The following is a 12,607-nucleotide window of genomic DNA, read 5'->3' as shown; positions in this document are numbered from 1 at the left end:
TTTTTTTCCCTTTATTCTTTTTAACCCTTTCCTGACTCCCGGCTAGGCCAGCCACTGCAGTGACAGTTGTCAGCTAAGGGCCACAGATCGTTGGAGCCCAGTAGACCATGGCTGAGACTTCCCCCTCCTTTCCCAGCACTAGGGCAGTGTTCCCCGAGCCTATCCTGGAGGCACACCTAACTGGTCTGGGTTTCAAGATATCCAAAATGAATATGTATGAGAAAGATTTGAATACATTGGAGGTGCAGTGTATACAAATCTATCATATGCATATTTATTATGGATATTTTGAAAACCTGACTAGTTAGGTATGCCTGTAGGAGAAGGTTGGGAAAAACTGCACCAGGGGCTGTACACACCACTCCCATGGCATCCCCTGCTCAGCCGGCTTGAAATGCAGAGCCCAATCCTGGGAAGAGAATCCAGGTCTCTTACACAGTGGACAAAGAGTCATTCAGAGAGTCCAGTAAAAGTCTATTTATTGTAAAATAAAGTATTATTTCGGTGGTACTATACGCCGGCCCAGCTATATAAAATGTTCCCTGGTAGAAGTAATCAATGCTGGAGGAACTGCGGGCAGATTGGTGACTACTTCCATATGTGGTGGTCCTGCAGCCCCTGTGGAGACAGCTAGAGAGATGGTTGTGTGAGGTGCTGGCCGCCTCCGTGACCCTGTCTCCCCAGATTGTGCTCTTGAACTTTCCTGTGGCCACTTTGACTAAATTTCAATGTATTTTTGTGAAAGCAGTTATATTGGCAATGAGGGGGGGTCCTGGCTAGGGATTGGCGGAGTGCTCACGTCCCCCCGTTTAATAGTGTTTTGAGACACCTGCACTGGGTTTACTATATGGAAAGGCTAACTGCAATTAAATATGACCGCTTAGTACGATTTGAAGAGCCATGGAAATGGTATCGGCAATGGCAATTGATACATCGTCAGGTACCTACCTGAACTTGCCTTCCCCCTATGGCAAGTTGGTTTCTGTTCTTCCTGGATTCTTCTGGGGATGTGTTCCTGGGAGTGGCTCAATGCTTGAGAGAAGGGACGCTAGATAATCTCTGTGGCCCATGATATATTGTTTTGTTTTATTTTTTATATTGTTATTACACAACATATTTTGTTTTATCTCTCGTCACTCTACCCCTCCCCCATCTTGGGATAATTGCTGAAGGGTGGAAGGCTAGAAGGGAAGCTTCTGCAGCGATTGACCTATAGGAAAATAGGACTGGAAAGGATCCAGTCTACTCCCTGCCTCCTTTAATATCTAAACTATACCAGAATGATGTTACCTAAAAACACAAGACGTTACCATATTGCGTGTTGCGTCCGTCGGTCCGTTTGCCTCACCTTGTTCACGGCTCCTCCCACTTACCTTGGGAAAATGGCTATCACCTCGTCTGCAAGCTGCCCTCTCCGGTGTCCCCGGAACGGCTATGGTGCTGCTTCCCGCCATGCTCCTCCCAAGGACCTACTAGGGTGCGCACTACCCTCATCTTTATTCCAACTATGGCGCAAACCTCAGGGGCGTCCCCCTCAAGTGACGTCACGCCATCCGGGTATTTAGCCTGCCCTTACGTGCTAGCTAATTGAGTTAGCAAGGACTGGATTTGGACTTGGATGTGTCTAAGCTACTCTGCCGCTTCCGTGCTGCCGCTGGAAGCTCTCTCTCTGCCCTTCGGGGTATTGACTAACCTGGGTACCCGCTCCTCGGGGGCCCTCTGCTTTATTTCAGGTGCCTTACAGGGATCAGGTACTCGCTCCTAGAGGACCTGCTCTCCCTGCCTCGGTGCCAGTACCATCTACTTCAGCCTGGTGGAATCACATACCTACAGCTACCATCTAGTGAGTAATCTAACTCTCAGTCTGTCTCATCTACAGCACTGCCTTGCTGGGAAACCTACACTGGAATTCCCCTATACCAACGGGGTGAGAAGGGTCCCCTCTGCTGAGGGTCCCGAGACTGCTACCTCTGGATCACCTCACTACTGCCACCTCTGGTGGTATACTTCAAGCTGTACAATAAAAGATCTAATTCTGTGTTTGTGCATCCTGAGTCTAGCCCTGTACTGTGGCTCCCCAAGGGGCCCCTCCCCATGGGCGTGCTCATCTGCCACAGTACCCAAGAATCCACCCAAACACCGCTTAAACATAACACTGGGTCAAATCAAGGGTCCAGCATCCTGTTTCCAACAGTGGCCAATCCAGGCTACAAGTACCCAAACACTAAGTAGATCCCATGCTTCTCATGCCAATAATAGCAGTGGCTGTTCCTCAAATCAACCCAATCAATAGCAGTCAATGGACCTCTCCTTGAAGAACCTATCCAAACCTTTTTTGAACCCAGCTACACTAACTGCACTAACCACATCCCCTGGCAACAAATTCCAGAGCTTAATTGTGCGTTGAGTGAAAAAGAATTTTCTCCGATTAGTTTTAAATGTGCCCCATGCTAACTTCATGGAGTGCCCCCTAGTCCTTCTATTATCCAAAAGAATAAATAACCTAATCTGTTCTTAAATTCTTCCACCGTCTCCCTTGCTAACTTGATGAATGGTGTAGGGGTGGTGCTGGAATAGCGCATGGAAAGCGATCAATGAACAATTATCAACGCTATTTATGCTGCATGAGGGTGTATGGAGCTAGATTATAACCAGATGCATCCTAAAAAAAGGGATTCACAATTATTTTCTCTGTGAGTTTGGGGTCTGCTCATGGGTGTCACGTGCCTGGTGCCCTCTAACCCCACGTGGGCTAGAAGAATCTTCCACAGGGGCTTGGAGAACTGTCAAAGAGTTTAACAAAGGTTTCCTTACAGTGTGTTAAGCCATGTGTTTTCTCCGTTTGAGGGTGCATAACACTGGCTGTTAGCATTAAACAGTTGGGGCTGGCATTTCAATCTAGATGACCTCCAGAGTCAGCAAAACTAGGTAAAACTCCCCAACTAGAAGAGCTGGAGAATAAAGCAGGATCTCTGATGATCTTTGGAATAAAAGGCATGTTAGAACTGTAAATGCCCCAGGGTCAGCCACAAACCAGCTCCTCCTGACACACTGACCAAGTGCCCTGCCACAGAGCCCCAGCTGCACACCACATGCCAGGAAGTGTAAATGTGATCGTGCGCAGTGTGATGACAGCTCGGTGTCCTGGGCAGGGGTGGAAGATGGAAACGCAGCGTCACCAGAAAGTTACGGTAACCTTTTATTCACAAAAGTCTTTCAGGCCAGCAGCCTGAGAAATGACTTGGATGGCTGAATGCTGGAGCGCTGCAAAGGTATTAGGATCCCGCAATATGGGAGAGAGAGTGGTTACAGAAAGAAAAAAAGATCAATCTGGATCAAACCTGCCAGCCTGGCCTCATCTTTCCCCTGGCGGGGGAAGGGAGCATTCACTAAAATTCATGGCTCTAAGGGTGCTAAGATCTAACTGTTTAGACCGGGGCTTCAGCTAGTGGGGCAGTGTCCCAGGGCCCTTATGGCAGACATGGGAGTGGAAGGTGGTGAGATGAGGACTAAGGTGCTCTGGGCAAGGTGGAGAAAGGGGGCAGTAAGAGAAAACAAAGGACAGTGGAGAAAACAGGACAAAAAAAGGGAAATGAGAGAAAAAACAAAAAAAGAAGAAAAAGAAAATGAATTGGGAAAGAAAACAAAACTGACACCACAAATGCTGGAAAATAACATTTTTAGTTTTGAAAATGAGGAAGGTTAAAAGGGTAAAGATCTCAGTCAGTTTTTTTTTTCTTTGCAGATTACACAATAGGAAAATATGCAAATTTATGCAAATAGGTGGAGAACAGCCTCAAAAAAAACAAACACGCTACTCCGATGAGCTGCTTCAGGAAACCAGGGGTCTTGCTCACATTCAATCAACTACGCAGCTTACATTTATTTCCTGACATTTACAATACAATTTCACTGGCATTCATTTAAAAACTTAAACAGAATCTCAGTAATAAATACATCAGAAACATACATGCAGCCACTTACACAGCACAAAGTCCAGTTACCCTTACAACTGTGACAACTGAGGCGACAGGAAAGGACGCTGTGAATGAATGGAGCTGTGGGACCAAGCCCTGGCTCCTGTTAGCCCTACACAGCATGCGGAAATCTGGCCAGGGGGTCAGGAGCCCCGCCACAGCTCCGGAGGTCACACTGGCAAGTTCTTCCACACCGATGGGCATCCCAAGTCCTCCTGCAGCACTCAGCCTTGCATCAGGCAGCAATCCCATGCACCCAAATCGTTCCTGCGCTGGGTGAAGGTCACTTATTTTAGTTCATTTAACCTTTGCGGTTTTCCCATGGATTATGCCATCTGGAAACCGGGATTTTAATTTTTTGGCAACATCCCTGCAGTTTTCTGTTAGGCCTCTCGACAATTCAGCTCTTTGATCGCTTTCAGCTTGGGAAATCTATCTGTGAAGCAAAACGTGGGCAATAATGTCATAACAGGGCCGGCTGAGGTAACTGTCGCTTAAATTAATGTGGATGGCCGATAACGGGGAGCATTTGCGTGGATGTGTCTCACACAAAGAGGCGTTAAGCAGCGGGATTTGGTTTCCTAAGGATAGTGAAATAATGCGGCCAGCATTGCCACCAGAAGATCACTTCAGACAGCGAGGGATCCAGAAGGGTGTCCTGTCATTCATTCCCATCTCCAGCCGTGTACCCGGAGCCGTCAACATTCAGCCCAAAGGCGAAGCAAAAGTAAGGAACTCTTCGGGCATCCACCTCCGGCCAGCTCCCCTCACCAGACCCACAAAATGGAGAAAAAAACCCTTTTGTACATCTGGTCCCAAAGCACGGCAGGGAGGGGAGAGACCCAGCTGCTTTCCCTTATTCATAGACTTTGGGTAAGGAACTACGAGGCCCCCACCCTCTACAGGGATGGAGAAAAAAAAACAGGGCCCAAGGGTTAAGATGCTGGGAGTGGGGGAGGAACCTTCCGTCAGAGCCCCGGGAAAGGTAAACACTTCATTCCAGCACTTTCTCTGCCTCCTGCGATTCCCCCCCCGGGGATCAACATCACTCCGTTTCTTCCGAATCGTACTTGAAGTCTTGCAGAATTTCGCTGATTGCCTCCATGGTTTTAATTATCCTGCGAGAACGGATGGAAACTATAAATAAAATGCACATGGGCCGCATTATCGTGAATGTGTAACTTTAGGTAGTGTTTATGAAACACCCAGGCAGAGGCGGCGAGCCGAGGCAGAGAGCTGGCGGAGCACCGAGGCACCAGGTCGGTGGAGGTTGGGTGAGATGCCACCTTACGGCGCCCTGTGTGTATTTGGGGATTTTTGGGAGATGGGTAAGGGCGCTACAATTTTCACTCCATCTCTCGCCCCACGGGAAGTCTTACACCAGAGGAGCCAGTGACACTAGGGACTCTCTCCCTGGCGCGTGCAGCAGGCGTGTACGCGTGCAATACAAAGCCTGGTGAAGCAAGACCACGGGGTTTCATGCAAAATGTCTCCAGTTTATTTATCTCCCACTAAATCTACCACCAAGAGTTTTCTATTACCCAACGAGCAAAAGAAAGCTTTTCCCATCTAGCACTGAGGGCCATGGGATTTGTGCTGCAGTAGTTTGTGAAAGTTAGCGGCTGCGTTGCCAGCTGCCAATGAAACCCAGTGGCCGGATCAGGTTTTGCTCTTACCACGTCACTTGTGCCAGGCTGGATGAGCACACTGTTGTTGTTGAGTATGCTGTCAGGAGAGGAGCGGGCGAGAGGTAACGTACATCCGAAAAAAGGAGGGCGATACTAAGGAGCAGCAGGCTATTTAAAGCTTTCTCATCCTTCCCACGCCTCAGGGAATCCCTCTCCTCCCTCTCCCCTAATGGAAGAGGAAACTTTGTGTATATACACTAAAAGCAGCCCACGTTGCGGGCACCACTGGATTAACAGAGCCCTGCCTTTCTTTCAGGTCAAGCAAGGCACACCAGGCCCAGCGTTTCCCCATAGCTCACTGCACGCCGCCCACCTACTTGTGCTTCAATTCCTGCACCTCCTGCTGGTGTGCCCCCACGCCCGGATGGTCCAGCATGTTCTGTTTGGCGATCTGCAGCTTGGCAGTCTGCAAAGGTTAAAAAAAAAACAACCATGTTCCCCTTCTGAATGAGCTCTGGCTAACCACTCCCCACACCCTCATCATCACCCCCAGTCACCCAAAATCCCGCTTTTTCCATCAATGCTCCTTGCGACTTGGGCATTTCACCCTCCACTGCTTCAGGCACAAACTTAGGGCCTGATTTACTAAGCATTTTTCCCCATAGACACAGAATGGGAGAAAGGCCTTACTGAATCCGAGCCTGAGGGTGTGCCAGGGGTCACCAGCTCAGAACCATGTTGTTTGCCGCCCGACAGGACCCTCTTATCTGCTAGCTGAAGGGCGCCATGCACCATCGGCGAAAGCCAGAGTGAATCGTATCCCCTCCCCCTCTTTCTTACCAACTCCAGTTTCTCCTTCTCCTTCTCCTGGACTTTCTCGATGTGCTCGGAGAGGTCTGGTCGGCCGTACACCTCATGGAAGCGGTCCTTCATCTGGATGACTTCCTTGGAGATGCCGCTGAAGGCGAGAGTGATTTCATGGACCAGCTGCCGATACTGGATGAAGTCGTAGTGCGGGCCTGTGCTCAAGTACGCCTGGTGGCCCCTAGACTTCAAAACATTGGGAAGGGTCAGGAAGAAGAGGAAGAAAATTTAGAAAAAAAGTGACAACTATCCAAACATGAGGCCACCCTACCTGGATGCTAGTTAAAAAAAAAAATCATGAAAGTGGTTTGCTAGTAAACCGGCTTCAAAACCCAGTCCCGTGACACCAACTCTCGCCTAATTCCAGGTGCTGCTCAACTTAATAAGGGCTGCAGATCCTGTGCAAGTGGGACAGAGAGGATTCCTGAATTTCGGCAGGCCAGCTGGGGGAGCCTGTACAAAAGGAAGAAAGCATCAAGGGATTTCAGGTGGCCTCATCGAATAGGCATCCCTGACAAGCATAGATCCTGCTATTAGAGCAGCCTGACACTAAGGGCATACAGGGTGGAGAAAGAGAAGCTGCAATGCTCATCTGGATGGCTAAATTCATGCTTTTAAATGTGATCCAGACCCTCAAAGGTGCCGGCAGTAAAGCCTACTAGCGTAAAAAGCTGCGAAACCTGCAATGCCTTTTATCACCACCTCCTCGCTAACAAACCATTAAGCACTTTGCTTAACCTCCACGTGCTTAACGTCTCTCCCAGAACGTTGCCGAGTCTCACTCTCTCTCTCCCATGCCCTAAAGTGGTGACATGCAATGGACGATGTTAATAATTTCACTCTGATTTTCACCTCCACCCCGAGGTGGCAACACATCCTGAAAGTCTGCACTCCTGAGGTCCTGGTCAGGGGGAAAGGCACTAGGATTTGAGAATTAATACCTTGTTTTGAGGCAAAAATTGACTATGAAACTAAACGTCTTTATAGTTTCGAATAACCTTGTGTCATTACTTATGTTGCTTAAATTATTTGGTTTCTAGTAGTGAGGGAGCAGTATGTTAAGCCCAGCAAAACATGAAACCGGTTAAAAGTGAACAGGCAGGCTGACCTGAAGGCCGAACGCCCAGGTTCCATCGCTCCTTGCGCCACCCAAGACTCGGGATGCTGAGTCCACAGATACGGGGAGGGTGTCCCAGTTATCATTGAACAGCAACCCCTGGAGGCTGGCTCAAGCACATTCAGGTCAGGTTCGAGAGAGCCGGGGGCAGGGAGGAGGAATAAAAATAAAGGCCAGAGGGGATCGGAAGGGGAATCCCCAGATAGCCGCAAATGAAGGCTCACGGTGCCGGAGACTCCAGCAGGGGTTGGCTGCGACTGAACTGGGAAGCCAAATGAAGCAGGAGGAAAGAAGGCTAACACTGAAATTTGTTAGGCTAACAACCCATTAAATATGAACGCTTCCAGGGCCACCAAGGACACCCCCCCATATTTGCCACAAGATAAGGAGATCCATCGTCACCTCCAGTCCTTGGCCGACTGGCCTGTTTACTGATCAGATCTGAACACAGTTGATGCGTGTACTAGGAAAGGCAGAGAACAAACCTTGGCAAGAGACCCTAGTGCTCGGCATGCAAAGAAAATTCCTTTCTCCTGGCCTCCGTAAGCAGCACTGCACCTTTCATGTCCAGCCAGCCTTTGAAATGCATAAAAAGGGTCAGTTACTTTTCCCCGCCATCGAGTTTCCCTATAAACAGCTTATGACCCAGGATCGCTGCCAAGGACCATACTTTAACTTTAATAAAGTTCTTTTATTAGTTGATTTAATTTTATTTGTTTGTAAAGTTAACTGCGTTCCAAGGATGGAAATCTCTCTCTCTCTCCTTTTTTTCCTCTCTCTCTCTAAATAAAACACAGAATTGTTGTTTTGATTTACTATATGCTGCGGTCATCTGGAGCCCATCAGCGGAGCTACTGCCATGCCGGTTTAAACATTATCTCAAAAAAAACAAACAAACAATTCAACAACACAGAAAAAAAAACCAATTAGAGAAAGAATGAAGCAATAAAAGAAATACAACAAAATTAAAGAAGCATTTTTTCCTTTGTACTCAAATCATATGTCTGCCAATTCTTTACCCCAAGTTGGTACTAAACTCCTAAATGAATCATTTCAAAGGCACCATAAGCTCTTTGCGACAGGGAGACCCCCAAACTGTTTGCGCCCCCATGATGTGCACTAACGATCCATGGCGTGGTGTACAGCAGTCGTATGCACTTTATCCAGCACTGAAAATAAAGCTAGGCCTTCCTTGTGAAGAACCATAAACTGCACCAAGAGAAGCACCCCCACCTCCACCCTCCAGCACCCCCTGATTCTACCGAAAGAGGACGTGACCGTGACTCCAATGACAGGTAGGACCACCAACATGAAGGAGAAGCTGTGATGTCACTGCCGGGGAAAGCGGCCTTTGCTCCATTAGGACACTGCACTGAGAGGCACGGAGGGGAAATGCGTTCTGCACTAGCTGGCTGAAACGGTTGGCGAGGTCAGGTTACTTCCCCAGAGGCCCCACAGCGCTGGGCAACTTCAAGGGGAGGCAAAAAAAAAGTCACTTTACAGAGAAGGCAAGGCACTGCACTAGCACTATGGGACATAAGGACTTAAATATTAAACGGATAACCAGTTAACAGATAAGCATCATTTTACTGTTTAATATATTAGCTCCCTTAGAAGTGAAGAAGCCAGGCCCCTGACCTCACCCTCAGCAGGTCCGGCTCACTTTCGACATGGCTACCTGCCAGACTCTGGTGGAGACAATAAAACAGTAAAGGAATTCACGAAGGCACGAGGGTAAGCGCAGAGGAGCCCTAGTTGGGAAGAAGTGAGGGGAAAACCAGATATTAACTGGGGTACGTGCCACTGCACCAGGAATGACAGCAGGCTTGATGAGCTTAATGGGCCTTGTTCAAGAACCGTCTATTTGATGGGTGACCCTGACCCAAGTCTGAAGCTGAGCCCTGCAGTTTACAGAGTGTTATCCTATCTCCAGACCAAATCACCTCCCCCACCTTTCCTGAAGTGCTTTTCAACCTCATGTGGATCAGGGACAGTATGGGGGTGGGGGGGGGGGATCATCTCCCATTTCTCCCCTCGAGGCTGGCGGCTAAGGACTTTCCCCTCAGACCCAGGGCTCCGATTCAAAGAGCGGAATGAATGTTAAGAGTAACAGGAGTGGCTTACTCTTGGAAGAGCCTGTAGGCCTCCACTCTTTCAGCCTGCAGGGTGTACAAGCGCTGTACCAGGGCCTTGAAATCGCTCTCGGACTGCAAGGAAAACAAGACAAAGTCAGAAGACCTCTCAAGTTATCACAGTTTAAGCAACTCCTGGCCTTTGTTTTGGGGGTGCTTTTTTAAACTCCTGACTCCGAGCATTCTTGGAATTGTAGTCCTGCTTATGAATTGGTTCCATTTGGAGGGAAGGGGAGGCTTTAACTTATAGCTCTTAGCACCTCCACGGTATTTGATGAGTGGTGTTTCTTTTTTTGCTTTAAATTTGACGGAGCTCATTCTTCTGCTACAGCTCCCTATGACCTCCCTGTTCTGGCTCTGGCCCTCTCCAGCCACTAGAGATGCACTGCTATCTGGCCAAAATAATTGTAAAACAGGGACTATGCTCTCCCTTGTGAAAGATCCCTCACTCCAACACAGTTCGAGGGAGGATTGGTGGATAACACATCTCTCTCTCGTTTCCTTCTTCATAAGCTGATGGGTCAAGAAGGAGAGTCTCTGTGGCCAAAGTAGAAAATTAAAGCCACATCTCCCTGCCGCTAAAACCCTGAATGTATTAGCACATCTGACTCAAGTCAGAATTACCCAGTCATCCTCCTCCTTAATATTAACGTTCCCCCTCTCTCCCGACAAAATTCCCCTTTCTTGCCTCTGAGCCAAGATCTCCCTGCCAAGAGCTGCCCCTCAGGGCTGGCACTTGTGCTTGCAATCACTTTTCAGAGCTGCCTGGTTTTTTTTAAATACATTTATTTTTTAAATTAAAGATCCAACATACATTGATATAAATCCAACAAGATAAATCAAATTCAGGTGCAAATAGCCAGCTATATGGAACTGTTTTGGGGAACTGCCCCCATATGTATACAACACAGCAAATAAAATATTATTTGGAACAAGCACAAAAAAGTTATATATAAGTAATCTTGTTTTAATATTCAATTAATGCACAGTTCATAATGTTCTGTAATAGAAAAAGAAGCCTAAATTTCTCCTTTCCTGAGATATAATTCAATATTTATAAGAACAGTTCAGTTACGCTTCAGGTGCAGTTTTTCTGATAGAAAAATAGACCCTCTCCATAATATGCTGGTGAACTGAAGGCTTTATAAATTAAAGTTTTGTTGATTTCAACCGTTCCAGGGTTGTTGGGTTGTTTTTTTTAATTGAAAAAAATAATTTTATTAAGTCCAATACAGAATAATATAATAAACAAGTTGTAAACATTATATTTGACAAATAACCAGAATTTATCCAGTTCCAACAGTTACAGTTTTTTCTTCCAATTGTTATAAAATATTCAATCTCTCTTTCTAGGAGTTGAGGTGCTCCTGTTTTTAATGCATCATACACGCACTTCCTGCTGCTGGTCGTTCCCCCCTATTCCCTGCTTGCTTCTTTACACTAGCACAACAAGATAAGACAGGATCAGTCAGGCCTTTAAGTCTCTAGGGCACGTAGCATGTAGGGGACATCACCTCAAGAGAGAAGTCTGTACACTACCCCCTTCCTGAGTGTGCGCCAAGAGCTTGCCCGGCTCCGAGTTCTAACTCTGCCACCTTGGTACCTGAAACCTGCTTAAAGCACACCCGACTCTACACTGAAGCGATTGAAGCAAGAAGCAAAAAACAAAAAAACAACAATGGCAAAATAGAAGCATATGTGGGACACATATATAAAAAAAAGGGGCCTTCGTGGCTGAAGTAAGATGAAAAGCACAGATCCATTTAAGACCTGTGACAGCAAAGTAAGCTTGGACTTAGACTAAGTGGACCACGTGGTGTTTTTCTACCTTTAAGTGACGGCTGGAGCTTCCAAGCCACGGGGCACAAACCTGCTTAACTGTAACAGGGAAGGGAAGGTGCTCACCATTGCAAGTAGCAGATGATTCTATCTACATGGGACAGGCCAAATCCCAACTCCCCAGGTCTCTTTCTCGGCTTCCTTTCACTTTGCAGTGGCCACAGAGCGCCTGCGCTCCCCGTGCCAGAGTCTGCCGAGGGCGCCACCTACAGCCCCGGCAGAGGCATTGCTGCCTCCAGCCAAAAAGCCAACAGAGTAGAGACCACGTTAAAATGGTAAATGCGGAACTTTTGGAACCGTTAGGGATTGGCTCCTGTTAATGACAGGACCAGTATGGGATTTACCCCCTCCTCCCTTGATACCAGATAAGCCAAATCTCCCTAAACCTTCTCTTATTGCTTGCATAGATTGGTTGTTCCTAAAACCAGGGCTGGAGCAACTTGTTCAGAAGCTGGAGCGTGAGACTACAGTATTACCTGATTTTACGTCTTAATGGCACTCTTCTTACAACTAATGTTTTTCAGCTTAAGTCGTTGCTAGCATGCTTCCCTGTATTTCAACTATTGTCCTTTGGTGCACACTGAAAATGAGTTTTCCTTATTCCACCTTTGTATTGATTTTTGTAGGTCATTTACTGTCTTCTTTAATAGAAATTACATGCATCTGAGGAGCACGCTAAAAATTTTTTCCCAAGTACCAGCAGAGCATACAGCAAAATACAGACTGCAGAGAACCGAAAATCGGATGGACCCATTTAGGGCTTTCAGCCATAAAAAAAACCCCACCAAACCCCCCCCCCCACCTTATGGGGACAATAATATCTTTTCCTAAAGGAACAATACCGAAGTTTTCTTCGGCCTTCCTCACATCTTCATGGACTCAACCACCCCGGGGAACAGATGGTCTCAGCATTTTTTTGCAGACACAGAAATGGGAGAAGCCCTTCAGTACTCCCTGATGAATCTGAGACTTTTTCTTTTCATGCAAATTACCTATAAGGTATTAACAAAGATAATCTTGATGTACCCTCATCTCTGCCTCTGCTTCATT

At 47.2% G+C, this 12,607-nt stretch overlaps 1 protein-coding gene across 4 annotated transcripts; it reads right to left on the bottom strand.

Annotated features, from left to right (window-relative positions):
• Nucleotides 1-3,662: 3,662 nt before the first annotated feature.
• On the bottom strand, nucleotides 3,663-12,289 carry REX1BD (required for excision 1-B domain containing). 4 transcript variants are annotated; one of them, XM_029614436.1, is made up of 6 exons: nucleotides 11,624-12,289; nucleotides 9,711-9,793; nucleotides 8,072-8,162; nucleotides 6,446-6,655; nucleotides 5,979-6,071; nucleotides 3,663-5,095 (listed from the first exon to the last, which is right to left on the bottom strand). In XM_029614436.1, the coding sequence occupies exons 1-5, from the start codon at nucleotides 11,624-11,626 to the stop codon at nucleotides 5,979-5,981; spliced, it is 480 nt and encodes a 159-aa protein (XP_029470296.1). In that variant the 5' UTR covers nucleotides 11,627-12,289; the 3' UTR covers nucleotides 3,663-5,095. The 4 variants fall into 4 exon arrangements, with proteins under 4 accessions (XP_029470296.1, XP_029470295.1, XP_029470298.1 ...); XM_029614435.1 differs by having other exon boundaries at nucleotides 5,983-6,071; nucleotides 11,624-12,268; XM_029614438.1 differs by lacking the exon at nucleotides 8,072-8,162 and having other exon boundaries at nucleotides 5,983-6,071; nucleotides 6,446-6,650; nucleotides 11,624-12,244.
• Nucleotides 12,290-12,607: the final 318 nt, after the last annotated feature.

Source organism: Rhinatrema bivittatum, chromosome 8 (assembly GCF_901001135.1).
Source record: "Rhinatrema bivittatum chromosome 8, aRhiBiv1.1, whole genome shotgun sequence".
Taxonomy (NCBI): domain Eukaryota; kingdom Metazoa; phylum Chordata; class Amphibia; order Gymnophiona; family Rhinatrematidae; genus Rhinatrema; species Rhinatrema bivittatum.
The sequence above is the reverse complement of the archived record's forward strand: the minus strand, read 5'-3'. Positions and strand labels throughout refer to the sequence as shown.

Bases quoted from the DNA above. Each gene is read 5' to 3' on its own strand.
- REX1BD (XM_029614435.1), bottom strand. The intron at 8,163-9,710 runs GTAAGCCACTCC...TGCATTTCAAAG, and splicing joins GCCTACAGGCTCTTCCAAGA to GCTGGCTGGACATGAAAGGT. The intron at 6,656-8,071 runs GTTTGTTCTCTG...AATGTTTTGAAG, and splicing joins CACTAGGGTCTCTTGCCAAG to TCTAGGGGCCACCAGGCGTA.